General features: G+C 46.3%; 1 protein-coding gene across 1 annotated transcript in view; it reads right to left on the bottom strand.

Annotated features, from left to right (window-relative positions):
- Positions 1–19104, bottom strand: part of LOC147728801 (phosphatidylinositol-3-phosphate phosphatase MTMR7-like) — a 291280-nt gene extending 272176 nt beyond the window's left edge. The window contains exon 1 of the mRNA XM_086962585.1: positions 18918–19104. Coding sequence (XP_086818711.1) covers positions 18918–18941 — 24 coding nt within the window. The 5' untranslated portion in view covers positions 18942–19104. The remainder of the gene's footprint in view (positions 1–18917) is intronic.
- Positions 19105–21700: the final 2596 nt, after the last annotated feature.

Here is a 21700-nt window from a genome sequence, read left to right as displayed (position 1 = left end):
CCGAATCGGTGTCACTAACGAATCGGTAGTAGGACCGAATCGGTGATTTTCCGATTCGGTGTCACTAACGATTCGGTACATGGACCGATTCGGTCTTTGTAACCGAATCGGTGTTTTTCCGATTCGTTACATATCCGATTTTCGGTATGTACGTATCGGATTCTTTCACATTCGGTACACATTCCGAATCGGTTTTCTATCCGATTCGTTCTGTTTTTGGGTCCCTACATCTCGATGGCTGTTTACCGATCGGTAAGGGCCAAAAATCGGTATTTTCGGCCGATACCGATCGGTAAAGCCCTACCTACATCGGGCCCTTAATGTAAAAAGGAACAAAATGATGGGGTTCATTTTGTCATAGAAATTATGGTTAGTGCTGTATAAAGAAAAATTAGGACATGTTTCAAGTGTGATCTCAAATATATTCCTGTTATATTTCAACTGGAGCATCCTGTCAGTTGATGCCTTTGTGTTCTACTGCAGCTTCCCAGAGTGTTCTAAAGAACTAGAAGAGCTAACAGTCTTACTTATGACAAAATGATGGCACACCTGAAGCAATCTTGATTGGAATAAACTGGTAACGCTTAAAACATTTAATTTAATACCATGGAACACAATGAGGGGGTTCATTTTGCCACAAAAATATGGCTAGTGCTGCAAAAAGAAAATGTAGGGCATGTTTTAAGTGAGATCTGAAATTCTCTTCTATTTCATTAGAACATTCTGACATGCTGACTGAAACAATCACTTTCAATACCAGCAGTAGACTTACAGTTAACTCCCTGGTGAGCAGTAGCTTTACTACAGTGATCTAATGAACAGCTAGAGTGCTAACATTCTGAATTTATGGCAAATTTGTAAGACATCTGAATGCTTTCTTGATGGAATCAAAGTAAAAAAGCTTTTCCTACTGAGGAGACTGCAGTAAATGAGGAAATTATGAAACTTCATAACAAATAAGTCTCCCAAGATGGCCACCAGAGAAAAAAGAGCCCAAATGTCGCACAAATATCACCCAGATGTAGCCCATATACAGCCCAATGACAGAAGTGTGCAAAACACTTTTTATTTTTGGTTTTTCTGCAGTTTTATATAGTGCAGACTGGTCAGGTATTGGAGCGTTACATCTTACTTGGACCCAGTAGCGGTCGGCAGTAGGTGTTTCTATAGGGCGGTGACGTGGGCAGGAGGAGGGGCAGGGTGGGGGGAAATAATGTATGGATTACGGAGTTTTACAGGTAAGTAAACATTTAAATACATAAAACGAATTTCGTTGCGCGCACTGCATCACATTTGGTGATGCAGTGTGCGCAACGAAATTCGTTTTATGTATTTAAATGTTTACTTACCTGTAAAACTCCGTAATCCATACATTATTTCCCCCCACCCTGCCCCTCCTCCTGCCCACGTCACCGCCCTATAGAAACACCTACTGCCGACCGCTACTGCTTGGACCCCTTATTGCGTATTTTGCACGAAGTACATGAGATTGATCTTGCGAAACATTGAACTTTACGATTCTGTTAACCTGAAGTTGCTCTGAACAGGGCTTTGTAACACCCATTTTTACCTACTGGTTTTAATTAATTCTTACTGTATTGTATTAGGAAAGAGGATTTACTGTTTTATGTACACTTTTATGATCTATGTTTCTGAATCAGATCGAATGAAGTTTAATGAATTCTATGGCAGGACGGAGGCGAGGAGTATGCATATCTTTCTTCATATTATTTGCATAGCAGTTCAAAGAAAACTTAACACAACAATCATTAAACAAAAGACTACACAACCCATGAACCAATAGGGGGGTAGTCTCCAAGGCAACTATAGGCCAATCATATCACAGTCCATCGTATATAATATTGTGACATCCCTTTTGTTTCCTCTTTCTTCACTGCTCATCAGTTAAATGCATTCCTTACATTCTTGACTTAATCTGACGTTGTTGCTGTTTGTATAGCGGTTTCTTGTGCACATTATTAGCATTATTGCCTTGGTATAGTTTCATTTTCCCTGCGCAGCAGGCTCTTGCCCGAGCGCGTTCTCCCCCTCGCAGTTTCACCCGCTGTGCGTGAGGCGAGATCCTGTCAGGCGCGTCTGGTCTGAGCGAGGCAGATCTGTCGAGCGCTGCGCTGGTCTTTACACACATTTCGGAACCCGGTCACTCCTTTAGTGTCCGGTTGAATCCCAACCAACCCTCGCCTAATTTTGACACCGCTATGCGGTGATTTCCCCACACGGCCATCAATTACCACCTGGTGGTGATAATTTGTATTGCGCCTTAGTCTATTCTTATAACAGCTTTGGGGAAAGCCCAGCTGTTGGAGCAACTGCGAGGAGGCTGCCTTAAATATTTTAAGGGCATTTGTTCTGTGCTCACACCCTCTGCTATCATGTCTTCTCCAGAAGACCATTTTTACTCCTCCTACCAGGAAGTGGAGGAGGAATGGCCCCCCAACTTCTCCCTCCAGCAGTGGACCAATCCCTCTCTCTGGCTATTTCCTAGGGCGCTAGCTCCTCTTAGGGATCAGGTTGATAAGCTGAAGAAAAGCATCCCTGGGGTGTTCAGTGACCCAGATCGGGAGGTGGCGGGTCCCAGTAGCTCCCAGATGGGGAATAAAAGGGCCATTAAGCATAACGAGGGGCCCTTGGAAGTATTTGATAAATTTACGGCAACCTTTCTCAAGAGTAGAAAAATGCTATAACATGCACCCTGCCGGGAGGAGGAGGAGCTCGAAGAAAACTGCGACGCTGTCACCACTATTGTAGACCCCGCCGTCGGGTTTCCCTTAGAAGGAGAGGGTGTATCGGAGGACGATTTTTCCTCCGATGACGATAAGGATTCGGGCGTCCCTGGTGTTCAGAGTCCCACTCCTCTCAGTCCCCGGTTGGGGACGGGGTCTACTCTGACATGTTCGAACCTTCCCAAATTTACCATCCTAGGTCGGCGGATTGGACCTCTAATGCCAAAGTGGCAAAGTATGTGGTGGGGAAAATCCATTAACCCCTTGAAAGGGAGGTAAGGAATAGGATGAGTGGAGAATGCCCCAGGCCCTCACTGAAGGGGAAGGTGGAACACACGCCTGAAATTGATGAGAAACAATGTACCTTTTTCCCCAAGTATATGAGGGATCCCAAGAAAGGAATTGATAGGTCTTGGACGTGGTAGAGCCCTTGACCCAAATTACTCAATTGGTGGAGCGTTCAAAAGAGTCAGGATCCCCTTTGTCCACGGATATAGTGGCTGGTTGGGCGCACTACCCTAAACCCTAAAACACTACCCCCCTCCACTACCCAAACACTGCTGCACGACCCTTAACCCTAAAACACTAACCCCAGCATGACCCCCTACACTACAGAAACACAACTGCAGTACTCTAAACCTGAAAACACTACCCCCAGCACGACCTCCCACACTACCCAAACACCACTGCACTACCCTAAACCCTAAAACACTACCCCCAGCACGACACCCTACACTACACAAACACCACTGGACTACCCTAAACTCTACAAAACTACCCCAGCATGACTCCGTACACTACCCAAACACCACTGCATTACACTAAACCCTAGATCTACCCCCAGCATGACCCTCTACACTACCAAAACACCACTGCACTACCCTATACCCTAAAACACAACCCCCTCCACTACACAAACACCACTGCCTACCCTAAACCCTAAAACACTACCCCTACACTACAAACACCACTGCACTACCCTAAACCCAAAAAACTACCCCCATCATGACCCCCTATACTACACAAACACCACTGCACTACCCTAAACACCCTACACCAGTTTTTCCCAAACTGTGGTCCGCGGACCCCCAGGGGTCCGTGACACATCCCCAGGGGGTCCGTAGGCAACAGTTTTAAAAGCACAGAAACATTTCTTGTATAATTAGCAGCTTTCCAGCAACAATAAAAGTGTCAAGAGAATACCACTGATTAATGTACCTGCTGGAGCTGAGGAGAGTTTTGTTCAGTTGCAGCTTTGATTGAACTAATGTAACACAGAGGGTTAATGTGCCTACTGCAAAGAACGTGTAACATGCATCTTAAAAAGCAACATTTTATGTGCCTAGGTTCGTGGTTACTGCTTTTGTCACAGAGATTATTTTGTTACTGTGTACTTCATAAGTGACAATCATAATCTAGCAGAGGGACCTATAAACTGTCATCAAAGAGCTGCTTGCAAACTACATGGTACCAGTTAGTAACTTATATTTTTTCACAGGTATTAATTTTCCTGATGCTGCTAAAAAGATTTATTTGGGTGGAAATACATTTTTAATGTTAAAGTCAGTGCTAGCCACAGTGTTATGTTCTGAATCCAGAGTTTGTGCTTTTCCAGACCGGGTACTCTTTAAACATTTTATATACACACTGATTTACATGTATGATTCAATGTCTCTATATGTGTGTGATGTAAAGTGCTCTGACATCCTACAATGGTATGAGAGATGCTATAAAACAAATGAAATACATGTGACAGAGGGGCTATTACTTCACTATAAAATACTAAGCGCCAGTTGTACGATCTGTTTTTATATGAGTGAACGGGTTCGCGAACCCGTTTATGCATGCAAAAACCGATTGAGCCATGTACATAGCCTATTTCGCAAGTTGCAATTTGTTTGCGACTCGCTAAATAGGTTTTGCAACTTGTTATTTGGAAGCGGCATTCCCTTCCAAATAGGGAGTCTGTGATATTTAGCACTGCAGCTTTAATAGAATCTCAAGTACATCACTAGCCATGTCAATGCACGTGTCATGAAAATGTTCTATTTGTTGTCAGTTGATGTCTGCTGGCATTGTATGTGGATGGGATCTTTTATTCCTGGATTAAACTTCATTTAAGGAACCATATTCTCTCCTGGAATTATTGAGAATACTTCACTGGCGTAGTCGGCATTGGAAACTTTTGAAAGGAATATATGGATCCTAACAACAGTTTTTGTGAGGAGAAGAACTTATGAACAAGTCAACCTTCCTTAACTGGCAACCAGCATCAATCTAATCAAACTTTCAACATCAACAATCTTGATTGATCCCTCCATCTAGTCTCAGAAAGGACTTGATAGATTTGGTCCATGTTGCTCATTCAGGTTTATCCAAAAGTAAGGAGAGGCTTCGCATGTCTTATTGGTGGCCGGGAATGGATAAAATGGTTGAAAGGGTAATTAGGGATTGTATTCATTGTAATGTCAGTGACAAGTCTTACAGTGCACACACACAACCTATGTTCTTAAGAAGAAGACCAAATGGTCCTTGGCAGGACATAGCTCTAGATCTTGTGGGTCCCATACAACATAGAGATTCTCATGTTTTCATTCTAGTGGTTATAGACATGTACTCTAGATGGCCAGAGGTGTTTTTTTTGTCAGGAATCGATTCGAGTAAAATTATTCAATGTTTGAGTGAGTTATTCTGTAGAGAAGGTCTTCCGGCAACCATTTTGTCAGATAATGGTGGTCAATTTGTTTCCAAAGAAATGGAACATTATTTATCTTCTAAGGGTATTACACACAAGACCTGTTCTCTTTACCACCCCGAGGCCAACGGTATGGTTGAGAGATTTAATAAAGTAATCAAGGACACTATTAGTTTAGCCAAAAACTTGTCATCTGACTGGAAGAAATGTGTTTTGGAAAAAATAGAGGAATACCGTTATACTCCTCATGCCACAACTGGTAAGACTCCATTTTTGTTGTTTCGTGGGAGAATTCCGAACACGCAGGTTGAACCTTTCTGGGTTAATAAGTATGAAGTGTCCAAGGGTAAAGAATGTGTGTGCAACAATGATGAAATTCTTGAAAATGAGAAGGATAAGGCGGAACGTAGAAAAGCGTATTTTGATGTTAAAAAAAATGTCAAAAAAACTGTTGTTTGTGTTGGAGATTTGGTCATGGTGAGACGACCTGGCATGGTGGGTTCTTCTGAAACAAAGTTCATGAAGCCTATCAAAGTAATTAAAATTTTCAAAAATGCAGTGCAAACTCAAGATCATCGTATTTGGAACCTAAATAGAGTTGTTATTGTTAGAAGGAAATTGCAAGATGGACTGATTTTTGATTCCAAGGAAAAGGATTTGGAGAAAAGTAGAGCAAATGTTTCGGGTAATATTAGGTCTTCTACACGTGTGTCTAAAAGGCCTAGTTATCTTACTGATTTTGTATGATATGTACATCTTGTTAATATTGTGTATTTAGTATATCTTATTTATTCATTTATCTTTACATTCTGATTTGTTTTGAGGGAGGAGGATGTGTGATATTTAGCACTGCAGCTTTAATAGAATCTCAAGTACATCACTAGCCATGTCAATGCACGTGTCATGAAAATGTTCTATTTGTTGTCAGTTGATGTCTGCTGGCATTGTATGTGGATGGGATCTTTTATTCCTGGATTAAACTTCATTTAAGGAACCATATTCTCTCCTGGAATTATTGAGAATACTTCAGAGTCTCAAAACCATTGTAGAAATGTTTTGCGGTCGCAAACCAGTCGCAATTACCACCTACTTCAAGTAGATGGTAATGCATTCACAAATGGGAAGGGGTCCCCAGGGGACCCCTTCCCCTTTGCAAATGCATGCAAAATTATTTTTTAAGGGCAGGCAGTGGTCCCAGGGACCTCTGCCTGCCCGTAGAAAATGAAACGAAAACGTTTAATTTTCTTTTTTTTTTAAATGCATGGTAAACAGGCTGCATATTTTTTTTTTTAAACTGCTTTATTTAAAAGCAGTCCGAGACATGGTGGCCTGCTGAGCCCAGCCGGCCACCATCCCTGGGAGAGCTGGCATTCCCAATGGGCTTGAAAATTGCGAGAGGCTCATTAGTATTAATGAACCTCGCAATTTGCGGCCTCATTGGGAATCCCAAACAGTGTTAAACACACTGTTGTACACTTCATTTAGCGACTTCCGATTTGCCACTCTCAATGTGTCGTCAATTGCGAGGCGCTAAATTAAATGGTCATACATCTGGCCCCAAAATCCTTAGAACTTTGAGTATTTGTTTTGTGTGCACATGTGTGTATTTTTTTCAAATTACTGTTTTAATTTTGAAATTTAACTCATACAAATTGCTTGGGGGTCCCCGGCTTCCAGTGGTGACTCAATGGGGGTCCTCAGCAGTCAAAAGTTTGGGAACCACTGCCCTACACTATACAAACACCACTGCACTACCCTAAACGCTAAATCACTACCCTAGCACCACCCCCTCACAACACAAATGCCACTGCACTACCCTAAACCCTAAAACACTACCAACAGCATGACCTCCTACACTACTCAAACACTACTGCACTACCCTAAAACACTACCCCCAGCACGACCCCCTACACTACACAAACACCACTGCACTACCCTAAACCCTAAAACACTACCAACAGCATGACCTCCTACACTACCCAAACACCACTGCACTACCCTAAAACCTAAACAAGAAAGCCCTACACCATGCCCAATTCCCCTTACCTCTCACGCCTCGTGATTCCTCTCTCCTCGTGGTTCTTGCTTCACGTCGTCTCAGAGTGGCGGTGCACATCGTTGTGAGGAAATGGAATAGCCTCTGTTTCCTTACAACGACGAGGATCGTCTATATGTTTTTTAGAACGCATGGTCATTTACCATACATACCTTTACAACAAAATTTGTTGTAAAGGCATGCATGGTAAATGACCATGCGTTCTAAAAAAATGCGTAGCAATGACTTCGCGATGTACAACGCATGTGTGGTAATGCATGCGTTGTAATGGTATCGCAAAGTAAAACAGTTGTTGTCACAGCTGTTTACCGATCAAACCTGGCCCCTGTTCTTCAGTGAGACGTTTATTTGATTAATTAGGAGGAAGGAATGTGGCTTTTTTACCGAAAAGTGCATTCCTGGCTGTTGTATTGTGAAAGTGTCCGCGTGGCCTGGTTTCAGTTCCGGTGAGAAAGTGGAAGAGTCTGTTTGGATCTAAAGGAGTTCTGTTGTTGGATGGGGCCGGCGCGACACGTCATCAGAAAACATAGCTAATGGAAAGCGTCCTCCCTGAAGTGTGGAGCAATGCCATGAGAGATCAACGAGTGTGCGTCCCACCACAGTATGACCATACCGCGTAACCCATGTGCCGCCTCCAGGGTACGGGAGGCAGAAGTGGCATCGCAGGTCCTCTTGAAGACCGTTGTAGCACTAATTCTACATTTTGGTACTAGGGCATTTTAACTTTGTTGTTGCTGCCAGATACAAAGAGAAAATCCTGTGTTATTCAGTGCCATCGTTACCTTTTTGTGGTTTGTGGAGCTTGTCACTTTGCTGTCCCGCCAGTGCTCACGAATGGGCACCTCACCTCGTGTGCCATCTGCAGGGCCTCTGCCCTCGGACATAAACAGTTGCTCCGAAAGGACTAGCCTGAACACTGAAGTGTAGAGGGCATTTCCGTAGTCCAACCTGCTGCGGACGAGGGCCTGGGTGACCGTTCTTCTCGTATCAGTGGGGTTCCAATTGTAGATGCTGCGGAGCATGCAGAGGGTGTTGAAGCAGGAGGAGGAGACGGCGTTGACTGGTTTAGTCATGGACAGGATGGAGTCGAGGATGACCCCTAGGTTGCATGCGTGGTCGGTGGGTGATAGGGCAGTTCCCAGTGCGATTGGCCACCAGGAGTCGTCCCAGGCCGAAGGGGTGGATCCGAGGATGAGGACCTCCGTCTTGTCAGAGTTCTGCTTCAGTCGGCTGTTCCTCATCCATTCAGCGATGGACTTCATTTCTTCGTGAAGGTTGGTTTTGGCTGTGTGGGGGTCCCTGGTGAGGAAAAGGATCAGCTGGGTGTCATCAGCGTAGGAGATGATGTTGAGGTCGTGCCGACGGGCGACGTGGGCGAGCGGTGCCATATAGCTGTTAAACATAGTTGGGCTGAGGGATGAGCCCTGGGGTACGCCACAGATGATCTTGGTGGCTTCGGAGCGGAAGGGAGGGGAAGGCTTTCGCTCTGTGTACTGCCGGAGAGGAAGGAGGTGGTCCAGTCCAGGGCCTTCTCTTGGATCCCGGCGTTGTGGAGGCATGTTCGTAGTGTGTGGTGGCAGACAGTGTCGAAAGCAGCTGACAGGTCCAGGAGGATAAGGGCCGCAGTTTCTCCATTGTCCAGCAGGGACTTGATGTCATCGGTGGTGGTGATGAGGGCAGTCTTGGTGCTGTGGTTGCTGCGGAACCCGGACTATGAAGGGTCCAGGATGTTGTTCTCCTTGATGTAGGGGGTCAGTTGTTCGTTGATGGTCTTTTTGATGACCTTTGCTGGGAACGGGAGCAGGGAGATGGGCCGGATGTTCTTGAGGTCCTTGGGGTCTGCCTTGGGTTTCTTGAGTAAGGCGTTGATCTTGGCGTGCTTCCAGCTCTCCGGGAAGGTTGCTGTCTCGAAGGAGGTGTTGATGACTTTCTGGAGACTGGGTGCGATGGCTGTGCTGGCTTTGTTGAAGATGTAGTGTGGGCATGGGTCAGACGGAGATCCGGAATGAAAATGTGTTTTTTGTTTTGCTAACAACGTTGGCGCCATTTGATGAATCTACACGAAATCTCCAAAATTACTTTGCTGCTCAGCTGTTATCTGGCAAGTTTTGGGACGATTCATCAAGCGGGCCGAGAAAAACAGGGGAGTCCCAAAACACGCTTTCCCCATGCAATTTTCCATAGGGATTTTAGACACAACAACAGCCCTAACCTCTGAACGGAATGACACAATATTTGACAGAAAGCTTGATCTTGGTTGAGAAAGATCTTTCTGTGATTTGGTATAAAATCTGTTCAGTAGTTTTGAAGTTACTAACCGGAAAAAAGATGTATGTATATCTAGAGATGTGGAGGGTCTGTGATTCCAACAGGTCTCAAAATGAGATCTGATTGGCTGCCACCATTTCAACCAGGGATTGGTGGGAGCCTTCTTGGGACTCTCACTCGGTCGAGTCCCAAGAACAACAAAAATGCGACAAGGGGGCAGGGTAGGAATACCTTTACCCCCTAGCCTGGTGGAGGAGTCCCTAAGGGACTGGGGGCCAGAAAAGATTTTGAAAAATTTCCCATGAATCTGCAGAGGATCCATTGGAAAATTAGAAAAAATAACAAACAAGAATGGTTTCCCACGCTTTTTACTTGCCCCCTGGGTGGGCCAGACCCTGGGGGAGGAATTAGTTACTATATAAACAGGGAGTGGGAGCACCCAGCTCCCTCCTTCAGGCTCTTTTGGCCCCAGGAACCACCCCTCCTCGGCTGACTGCAACTCCCTGCCCCAGGGCCTAGCCTTTGAGGGCCTATACGGCTCTCCTTCTGGGGCCATTAATGGCCCTGGGGACCCCATCCCCTAGGGCTGGCTCCTGCTATGTCCCAGGGATCAAACCAGGGACGTTGCGGTTTTCCTGCCTTCATTGGCATGGGCAGGGAAATCTGTGTTTGCTCTTGCTTGGTGGGAGCAATTTCAAAGCTCCCGTGAAGCAAGAGCAAAACACCAAGTCTGCTCCCAGCGGGCGGCAGCATGTAAAATGCTCCCGCCGGCTGTGAACGGACTTTTCATTTGTTTCCCACCCACATTGAAGCAGGCAGGGAAACAGATGAAATATTACACCCACCCAAAGGGAGCAGTGTTTTAAGCTGCTCCCTGTGGGCAGGAGCAATGCTGGCTCACACTGGAGGTGGAGAGCTGGCTGGGGCTGCAGTGTTCAACCTGCGCCCCTTACAAGGATGTAGTGGGTGCCGTGGATGCCTTGGGTGGGCTCCAGGGCACCCACCTTTTATTGGCTTGACCCAGGAGGATGGGGCCCCGGGGGCCAAAATCGGCCTGGAGAGGGAGGGGATAAGGATCCCCCCATTATTAATTGCCGGGGTCCCCGGGCCGATATTCATATTTAATTATATATAAATATAAATGTTTTGGCTCCTCTGAAGCCAGGGGTTGCAAAGGAACTGTCAGTGATGGAACTGACCATCTTTTGTGTGGTATACTACAATACTTTTTTACTGAAATTGCGCTCTTTACTCCTGCTAACCGGTGGTAAAGTGCTTGCTCATGCTCTTATTTGCAAACATGGTAAAAATAATATACACCTCATTGGTACATTTAATTTACTTATAAGTCCCTAGTAAATAGTACTACGTGTTCAGGGCCTGTAAATTAAATGCTACATGTGGACTGTTGCACTCCTTGACCCACTCAGCAAAGCTGCACTTTACAACGTGTTTCAAGCCTGCCACTGCAGTTTATAGTGCAGTTTAAACTGCCGTTTTCGATCAGGCAAAATAAACCTTTCTCAAGACATAAACCTTTTTTAATACATTAAAGTCACCCCTAAAAAAAGCCCTAAAGGCTCATAGGGCATGGTGTGTGGTATCTGAAAATTAGAATATGTGTAATTAGGTTTTACATGTCCTGGCAGTTAAAAATGCCCTAAGTTGGTTTCTGCTGCGGCAAGGCTAGCTCTCCCATTGACTATCACTGGGACACCTTAATACACTTAAGTGATCAATTCAGCTTGGAAGCAGCTAGAGAAGTATTTCTTCCACTCATATGAATATTAATTTGAATTCTTCTTTAATGGTAAAATCAGATTTTAACTTACTATTCTGAAACGGTCCCTTAAGAAAGTTGGTATTTTTCCACCTAAATCAATATGACTTTTGGCCAGTGTCTAGGGTCACATAACATAATGGCTCTCCTGGGGTGTGATGTGTATTTCCTCCAGAAAGGGGACAAATGGCCTTTGGTGTGTTGAAGGGTGTTCATGTCCTGAGCAGAATGTCCTGCGGTGAGTAGTGCTGAGCCCTTCCTGAAATTCAAAGGATAGCCTGAGAGCTGTATCGAGTTCCTTTTTAGGTTTTGCCTCGCCGAAGGATGCGCTCTGCGCATCTTTTCGGCGCAGGCGAAATCCTGTTGAGTTCCATAGTGTGGCTTGGTTCGGCCCTCGTCCTTGATTGGCTGGCTCCGTAAACGGAGCCTTGCCATTGGACGAGGGGCCTGTCCGTCAATGCCGGACCAGACACGGGGGCGTTCCCGACATTCTTTGGCTTTTGCCGACGTCACGGGACGCCGGGAACGCCCCCGTGTCTGGTCCGGCATTGAGCCGGCACCCTTTCCTTCTTGCTTGAGTGCTTTCCCGTCCGTGTCCCCTCCCGCCCCCCCCCCGTGTCCCCTCCCGCCCCCCGTGTCCTCTCCCGTTGCAGGCTGCAGGAACACGGAGCACGGAGCTTCCGAGTGCTTTCCCGTCCGTGTCCCCTCCCGCCCCCCCCCCCTCCGTGTCCCCTCCCGCCCCCCGTGTCCTCTCCCGTTGCAGGCTGCAGGAACACGGAGCACGGAGCTTCCGAGTGCTTTCCCGTCCGTGTCCCCTCCCGCCCCCCCCCCTCCGTGTCCCCTCCCGCCCCCCGTGTCCTCTCCCGTTGCAGGCTGCAGGAACACGGAGCACGGAGCTTCCGAGTGCTTTCCCGTCCGTGTCCCCTCCCGCCCCCCCCCCCTGTCCCCTCCCGCCCCCCGTGTCCTCTCCCGTTGCAGGCTGCAGGAACACGGAGCACGGAGCTTCCCCCGCCGCCGAATACACGCAGGCAGGCAGCAGGAGTCTGGAGGCTAAAGGCTGGATGCTGAGTCGCTTCTCACTAAAAGCGAAGGTGAGTGCTTGCTGCGTCTCATGTCGTCTGTGCCGTTCCACCCCCCCCCCCCCACCCCTCCCGCTGTCCATGGCTCTTTGTTTGTTTTGTTGCCTTATGTCGCCCCCCTCCCACTCTCCGTGCCTTTCCGCCCCCCCTCCGTTGCATAGTACCGTTGAGGCCAAAAAGTGCTTTGATTTGCATCTGGTTCCATGGTTCCCTTTCGGTGTGCGTGGTTGAGGGGGATTTGATGTAGTTTGTGTTATATAGTTGGGTTTGGTAAACATGACACCGTGACTTTACACCTCCGCCGTGAGTACGTTCCATAGTGAGTACCCGTGCAATGGACATGCATGCATTCCATACCGTGAGAAGTAGTGCATTTCATGTTCTCTTTCTCATACCATCAGTAAACAGTACATACAGTAATTATAAACTTCAGACCGTGAGTACGTTTCCTAGTGAGCACACATCCAGTGAGAACGCATTCCACCAGTGTTTCATACAGAGGGCCTGTGCTCCTCTTGTGATCAGCAGGCACTTCATATAGCAATGAGTAAGTGCTTATTTTATGCTACAGCAAACACCGAATAGACCGAGGATGTTCCATTTAATGTAAGCATTTGTTATCCATTCAGTATGCATTGTGGTACAGGGAGTGCATCTCAGAGAGAATGTTATATAAGCACGCATTTCAAACCGTGCCTACGTCAGACACTACTGCGCACTATGTACAGAAGTTAGCTTTCCATACATTCAATGTTGAATATGTCTCCTACATTCTGAGTCCCATCATTTTGGGCGTGGGAGCCGGGTACAGTACGTGATTCGAATGTACTTCTCGGAATATTTCCTGTTCGTCATTCGGTGATAGTTTTATCCTCCTCGCTGATGGCAGAGTGATCCTAGTGCATGCTTTATAAAGGTAAATCTGTGTTTTAGGGGTCGCTACTGTGTATGTATCATATCAAGGCAGCAAATGATTTTTAGTGTAACCTTTCACTTCTCTGGCTCCTGCTGTAAGTGTTCTGTGTTTGTAATTCAGGTGTACGCTGCAGCTGCTGACTCTCCGGTCGGCACGTGTTATTTAAACTTGCACTGCTGCTGCCTATGCCTCCGTTCTGTAAGTGATGCTTGCACTGCTCTTGCCTCTGCCGCCTGTGTGTGTAAGTTAATCTTGCACTACTGCTGCCTGTGTTGACTGTATGTAAGTGAAGCTTGCAATGCAGCTGCCTGCGCTGTGTGTAAGTGAAGCTTGTTTCTTCTAGGCAATGTAGTGACTTCTACTGTTTGCCAGCTTCATAACCCTAAACCTGCTGGTTCGTGAATGAGGGTAAAGTTTTTAATTAACAGGGTGGCCCTAATAGTTTAAATGAAGCATAAGCCATTTTTTACATTTTACAGATTTGCTAAAATCTTTTTCCTATTGGCGTTCACGAGATAAAGTTCACTTTTAGGACGGCGAATATAATTGAAAAGCAGATGATACCACCCAGAAGAGGACGAATTGACGGTTATGCAACTTAATGGTCCTCAGTTAGCTCATTATACCAGAGTTCATGTTTTATACAGTATAGTAAGCAAACCTCATCACCTCCTGTGTAACATTCTCTTCAGGCGATTAAAGGTACAAAATGAGGTGTCTTATTGTGTCGTGAGCCACTTGGGTAGACCCTTGGAACGTATCTGTGAAGGCAACATATGAACAATATTTACATTCCTTTGAAAATACATATCTTGATTTCCCTAGAATGGCTTCTTTGGCGTGCTTTTGAGTCATAGAACACATACTTAATGAGAAAATGTGACACGTGCACATTTTGTGATACAGACTACTTAAATTGAGTTTAATTTTCAGGATGTCAAAAGCCCTACCTGGTGCAGTCATTCATTGTATACGAAGGTTTTGTGTGTACTTAGTCCATTTATACAATTTACGACCGTAAGGTGCAGTCTCCCGAAAACTGTGACCCTCAACATGAAGTTTTTTGGATGCAGTAGGTTACTATATATACGAAGAAGAGTGGCACATCCTGTTGCAGGCTCTCCTAATAAGGAATAACATGAAGCATTCAGTGCCACCCGTACTCTCCATCTGTTCGTGTTATATGGTTGTGATGCAGTTCTGCCTAAACCTCTGCATTTTTGCAGGCATGTGCCGTTGCCTGCTTGTGCCTCCGTGTGCCCCCGTTGCCTGCTTGTGCCTCCGTGTGCCCCTGTTGCCTGCTTGTGCCTCCGTGTGCCCCTGTTGCCTGCTTGTGCCTCCGTGTGCCCCTGTTGCCTGCTTGTGCCTCCGTGTGCCCCTGTGTGCCCCTGTTGCCTGCTTGTGCCTCCATGTGCCCCTGTTGCCTGCTTGTGCTGTGTGGGTGTGTGTGGAGGGCTCTGTGTGGCTGTGTGTGTAGGAAGCTTTGTGTGGCTGTGTGTGTGGGGGGCTCTGTGTGGCTGTGTGTGTGGGGGGCTCTGTGTGGCTGTGTGTGTGGGGGGATCTGTGTGGGTGTGTGTGTGGGGGGGCTCTGTGTGTGTTTGTGTGTGTCATTTGCGAGAGATAAAGCTAGTGGCATTGTAAATGACAATGCCATTATTTATGTTAAAAAAACATAAATAAAAATAATGTAAAGAGCAATGCCAATAGCTCTAACTTTAACAAAGGCAAAACCATTGCATTGTAAATGCTTGTTACTTCTGAAGATGCCTGCCCTGTCACTGGCAAATATAGCTCACTCTTGTGTCTGCATGCTCTTTGTTACCCTACACAAATTAGGGTCAGACCCAGGAAAAGGGACAATGTGCTGACCTCCTGTTTGAGCTACAGGAACAACAAAAATCTTTCAGAGGCCTTTGACTGCAAATGCCCAGCTGACTAGTACCAACTGGACCTGCCTGAACCATGCAGCTGCTCATCTGTTGGAATTAGTTCTAACCCATAAGAGGTGCACTTCCAAAACCTGAACCCTTTGCTGGTGTTAGAGAGTACTCCTCCAATCCCAAATCTGCAGGAACTGGACGCCAGGTTAAAAATGTCTCTTGCCAAACTCTAACGGACTTCACAGAGGCCATCAGGCGACCAACATCCGACTACCACAACTACCTTCTCGGATACAGACCCTAGACTTCCCCCAAATGAAGCTCTTCAGGTCAAATGACTACCCAGCATTTCCCACCCTGGAGGCAATTACAAACATCTATGAGGTGGTACTCATTCGTAGATACAACATCATGGGACAGCATGATATCCTGGATAGGAGGAACATTCTCTGCCTATTTAAACATGTCGCCTCAATGGCGAGTGACATGTCTTTTTCAAAGGAAATACAAGAATCACTGAATGGATGGATACAAGAAAATATATAATTCAAAGGGAGACTAGAAAAGTTTTTTATGTGAATGGATAAATACAAAAAGGCTGTGATGTGGCTGGTTCGATGCGAATCAAATTTGGATGACTAGAGTTGAGAACAGTTTATATTAGGCGCTAGATAATGACAGCTAACTTACTTTTGAGGCATGCCCCAATCAGCTAGGGCTTTACAGTTGATACAGTGGAGCTAAAATAAGGTGTACAGTAACAGAGTCACCTAATGCACAAATACGATGACCAAGACTATGTGCTTTAGAAGTATAGATATTTAGTTTTTGCACAAACAGATACAAAACTTAGTTTAAATAAGTAACTGGAAAAAATAATCAATTTTGATGCAGAGCAGCAGCCGGTTGTAAAATTGCAATAGAGGTTTGGAAGGCAGCCAACGGCTCGGTGTGCCCCCGGGCAGGGCGGTCCCAACAACATTATAGGCCCCCAGGCACAGCAGTGCACTTGGCCGTGCCTACACATCACTCACAGGAATAAAAATGTATAACAGTAAATGAGTGTTAAATTCTGGTTAGCTTGGGCCCTTTATGCTCGTGGGGTCCCCGTCCAACTGCCCAGTGTGCCCATGCATTAAGACTGCAATGCCCCCGGGGCGGTTTTTGGTGGGTTTCTTCAGTCCCAATGACTGCTGTAGCAATGACTGCTGGAGCGTCCACCTCCCACCCTTCCGATCCAAAGCCACCGACATCATCTGCGGCGTCCCCCAGGGCTCATCCCTCCGCCCGACCCTGTTCAATGTCTACATGGCCCCCTCGCACTAGTGGCCCGCCATCACAACCTCAACATCATCTCCTAGGCCGACAACACCCAGCTCATTCTCTCCCTCACCAAGGACCCATACACCGCCAAAACCAACATCCACGAGGGAATGAAGGCCTTCGCCGACTAGATGAGGAGCAGCCGTCTGAAGCTGAACTCGGACAAGACGGAGGTCCTAACCCTTGGATCCACCCCCTCAGCTTGGGACGACTCCTGGTGGCCGACCTCACTGGGAGCAGCACCAACACACACCGACCATGCACGCAATCTAGGATTCATCCTCGACTCCTCCCTCTCCATGTCGAAACAGGTCAACACCGTCTCCTCCTTCTGCTACAACACCCTCCGCATGCTCCACAGGATCTACAAGTTGATCCCGAACGAAACAAGAACGGTGACACAGGCCCTCGTCAGCAGCAGACTGGACTACGGAAACGCACTCTATGCAGGAATCCCAGCCAAACACCTACGAAGACTACAACGCATCCAAAACGCTTCCGCCCGACTGACAGTCAACGCCCCTCGCCGCAGCCATATCACCCACCACCTGAGAGACCTACACTGGCTCCCCGTCAACAAGAGGATCACCTTCAAGCTCCTCACCTACGCATTTCTGTATGTAACGGAAAATTTGGGGTGTTGGGTACACACCCCTCCTCTAGATGCACCACATTTAGATTGAGTACAGAATACATATTATCCCCGATATATAGTGAGGAGCGCCCTGAGATTGTTAGTATCCCATTCTTCAAGTCCTCACCTACGCACACAAAGCACTCCACAATGCCGGACCTGCCTACCTGAACAGCAGACTCAGCTTTCACACCCCCACCCGCCAGCTCCGTTCCGCCAGCCTCGCCCTCGCCGTTGTCCCCCGCATCCAACGAGTGACCTCCGGCGGCAGTTCCTTCTCCTACCTCGCCGCCAAGACCTGGAACACCCTTCCTACCCACATACGGCAGACCCAAGACCCACTCACCTTCAGAAGACTCCTCAAGACCTGGCTTTTCGAGCGGTAGCAGCACCCCCCCTCCCCTCAGCTCCTTGGTACCCTCACGGGTAAGTAGCGTGCTCTACAAGTACTCTGATTGATTGATTGATTTTGGGCTATCTTTAGTAGGTGAGGCCCAGGATGGGCCTCCTCATATAGGGAGCAGTTTTGGTCTGGCAGTCACCATTTTGTTGGTAAGGGACGCGGTGGCCGGCGACCCAGAAGCGGGGGCCCCAAAGTTTTTGGCTATCCTCCCTTCCCTATAGTTAAGCGGTGGCCCGGGTTATATGGGCTTCTGAAGAGGAGTCTGACACAGTTTTTATGGGAAGGGTGCACAAGCGTAAGGGGGGAATGTAGTTATTTCTCTTTGATGAGCAGGTGTGGGCTGGCAGTTTCCAGAGAAGTTATGCAGGGGTTTTCTGAAGCACTTGTGTTGATGTTGTGGGTGAGGAGTGAAGCATTTCAAGGGAGGGGGAGTAAAGGGACACTTGCAGGAAGAAAAATTTTAGTTACAAGAAGTTAAGTTACTTCAGGAGGTAGAAGTGGACAGTGACGAGCAGTAGAGTTGAGGGACTGGTGGGGAAGGGACAATTATCAGTGGGGGTAGGACGAGTAGTAGGTGATCGTATATTTTAAGGATGTTACTCATTTTATAAGGCATTGGGCTAGAGTTTGTTAATGTTACTTGTACACCTGACTACTTAAATCGACCATCGCCACACAATGCAAGTTGACAGTCATTTGCGCATCACCCTCTCGCCCAAATCCGCATTTGCATAAACAAACAAAAAAAGAAAACGGGTGGAATGCAGGGTTAACGAAATTGAGGCTTTCTTTCTGATGGAGGAAAGATCCTTGCCTCTAAAATATTGTATTTTATTCTTTAACGAAAGTACCGTATGAAGCTAGAAGACCGGCTGCTACCCTTGTAGTATCTAATTCCATCCCTTGCTCTAAACAGTGTTTCGAGCAATTAAAACAACTGGCTAGGAAAACGAGAAAGTGGATTGAGAAAACGACCGCAGGAAATGCAGGAAGCTTGCATTCGGTGTGAGTATGCCAGGCGGCGATAAGCCCTGCCCTTCGGTCCACCCGCAGACGAGCAACTCCGGCGCTAGCAATACCGTTATAAATAGCCCAGATCATCCTTTAACCCATCTCTCCATCCCTTCGTCAGCACCAACCTTCGGCATCCGGATGTATTCCATGACGCCCGGCAGCACAGGTTCACTCGCGCCCCGAGCTGTCACCCCTACGGTGAAGATTCATTAAAGGAAGGGTGGCAATAGGGGTCCCCTGCTTTCCGGCCTGGCATCCCACAGCAGAGAGCAAATCTGACGTAGAATAGCAGGCCCCGCCTACTCCTGCCTCAGGTGCAGCCGCCTGGACTGGGAGTGCCGTGCGGCCCTAGACACCGCCGTGTTCAGCAGCAGCTGCTATCAAAGAACAGGTATTATCATTGATTTCTGTCCGCGACGTGTACAAACCTGGAAACGCTCCAGGGGAGTTACACAATCATCCGTGCTTCTAGGCACGCTAATAAGAGGTGTCACAGGCTTCGCGAATTTCCCTCTCTCCTACACAAGACACTGGAAATTTCATATAGGTCGGTCCTAAGGCTCCTAGGTAGTACTGGGCTGACTTTCTTCCAGTGTTGTTTTTTTATTTTAGCTAGCCTAGCTGTCAAAAAACCCCATGTCGTGCAGAGCTTTCAAGTTTTCAAGTACCCTGCCTGAAGTACCTCATGCATCCCAGATATTTTTATTGAATTCTGGGACTTGAAGTCCTATTTTTAATGGAAAAACCCAGACAGTGGTATTAAGTTTAGGTAAACGGCGCCACTGAGAAGAATCGCACAGTAAAACATCTGAATATGTTAAGTTCACGTGATGGTGCTGCAAGGTGAGGAGAACCACCAACCTCCCCAAAAGAGGCCTGAGCCAACAGAAACAACTAACACTCCCCAGCACACGTGAAGTACAGGTACAGCTTTTCAATTAAGCAGCATACGTAGTCAGCACAATTCATATAAAATAAACAAGATTTTTTTCTGTCTCTTCTTAGTTGTTTAATAGCGTTGATCTTCAACCAGCTTCCAACAGCCAACACGTGTTTCGTCGCATACAGGGAGGTTATCCCTCGACTTTTTCAAGGCTATATCGCCTCAGTAGAAAACTATCGATTTGTGGCAGTGGTCGAAGTGGGGAAAAAAAGTAGGGGGACTGTGGGCGGAGAATCAGAGGGTGGGAATAACTCAAGGATTGGATCAGTGGGCAGAGCCAGAGGTGTGGCCAGAATGCGCAAACATCCCCATTTTTAGTATCTGTTTGGCATTTCACTGCCCAGTTTAATCAACCAATGGATATACAAGATTATTTACGGTTATAATGAGTTATTGATATTAAAATACATTCACAAAGTTGGATATACTTCTAATCCCAGACTGTCCCAAATACGATAACATGTGGAAGCACAAGCCAATTGTCTCCGAGCCATTGAGTTTCTGTCATCAGCACTTCTCCTTTTTTGCACAACAGCGGTTCAAACATGAATGGCAAAATATCCTAGTTAGCAAATGTTTTCTATATAATTATGGCTATGCCATAATTATATAGAAAACATTTGCATAATGCAAGATCTGCTGCATGATATGACCATTTAAACTAATAAATTGTTTATAGCTCAAAAACATATCAAAAGTTATTAACATTTTTGACTTGGGTTGCTGCGGAGGGATGGCCTATTGCAAAGGTTGACTGATCACCTTTCTCACTGCTGCATTTTTATGTTACACGGGTACTAATAAGGCAAATTCTTTCCAGAGACTGTTTGCATGTGTACGCATGTCAAAATAATAAAATATACTGCATTATGCTGCAGCCTTTTTTGATGCATAATTTAGTCAACACTGCAGCATAATTATGTCCTCCTTTGCTGCATAATTAATCCCAGTAGCCCCACAGCAGGAAGCACATGTTAAAAGTGCCTGTGAAGTTTGCAAACTTAGTTTGGCGTGCGTGTAAATCCTGCATTGCCAATCCCTGGTGAGTTGCAACTACTACTGCTGAAACAAGGCCAATTGAGGTACCTGTAGGTGAGGCAGCCTGGCCTCAAGGGCAGGGCCGGCCTTAGCACTGGTGGCGCCCTGTGCATTAATGTTTGTTTGTGCCCCCAATTACCACCTCTGCCATGGATTCCCTCACTACCTCCCTTTAACAGTGCCTCTCAAGTCTCCATAACCACACTCTCTCTCAGATGCATTTAATTTGATTTACAGCGCCACGCATACCATTGCAAGGTGTCAGAGCACTTTACATCACACACATTACACAGAGACAATCAATATGTGTGTAAACCACTGTATAGAAAATGTTACATAAGACTAAGGGCTACAAGGTGTAGGAGTCACATGACAACCATACTAGTAGGCTGTATAGTTTAATAGTTATTGGTCTGGAGAAACCCAAACTCAGAATTTAAAACAAAATACCATGGTTGGGGTTCTCTTTAATAATCAGAATTGATTCATGTCCAAAAGAACACTTTTTGCAACATTAGGATTATCAAAGACTGGCGAAAAACATAACCCTCTATTTTATACCTTGCTGTTTGTATGTGGCTCTTAGATGACAGTTAATAGCTAACTGTTCAATGTTAGGATTTTAACTTATAAACTGCAAGTAACAAAATAATCTCTATGACAAAAGCAGTAGCCTACTGACCTATTTACATTATGTGCACTTTGTGATCTGCATGGTACATGTTCTTTGCAGCAGGCACATTAACCCTCTGAGCAACCTTTCCATGAGTCAAAACTTCCACTAGGCAAAATTCTGATCCCTCTCTAGGAAGAACATTAATCACCAGAGTTATCATGACATTTTTATTGTTGCCGAAAATTGCTGGAGACCAGTAAGGAGGCAGCAAGCGCTTTTAAAACCATAATATACTTGTGAACATAATGCCT

Source organism: Lissotriton vulgaris, chromosome 3_1 (genome assembly GCF_964263255.1).
Source record: "Lissotriton vulgaris chromosome 3_1, aLisVul1.2, whole genome shotgun sequence".
In the NCBI taxonomy this organism is placed as follows: Eukaryota; Metazoa; Chordata; class Amphibia; order Caudata; family Salamandridae; genus Lissotriton; species Lissotriton vulgaris.
Note: the sequence above shows the minus strand (reverse complement) of the source record. Positions and strands in the feature narration are given on the sequence as shown.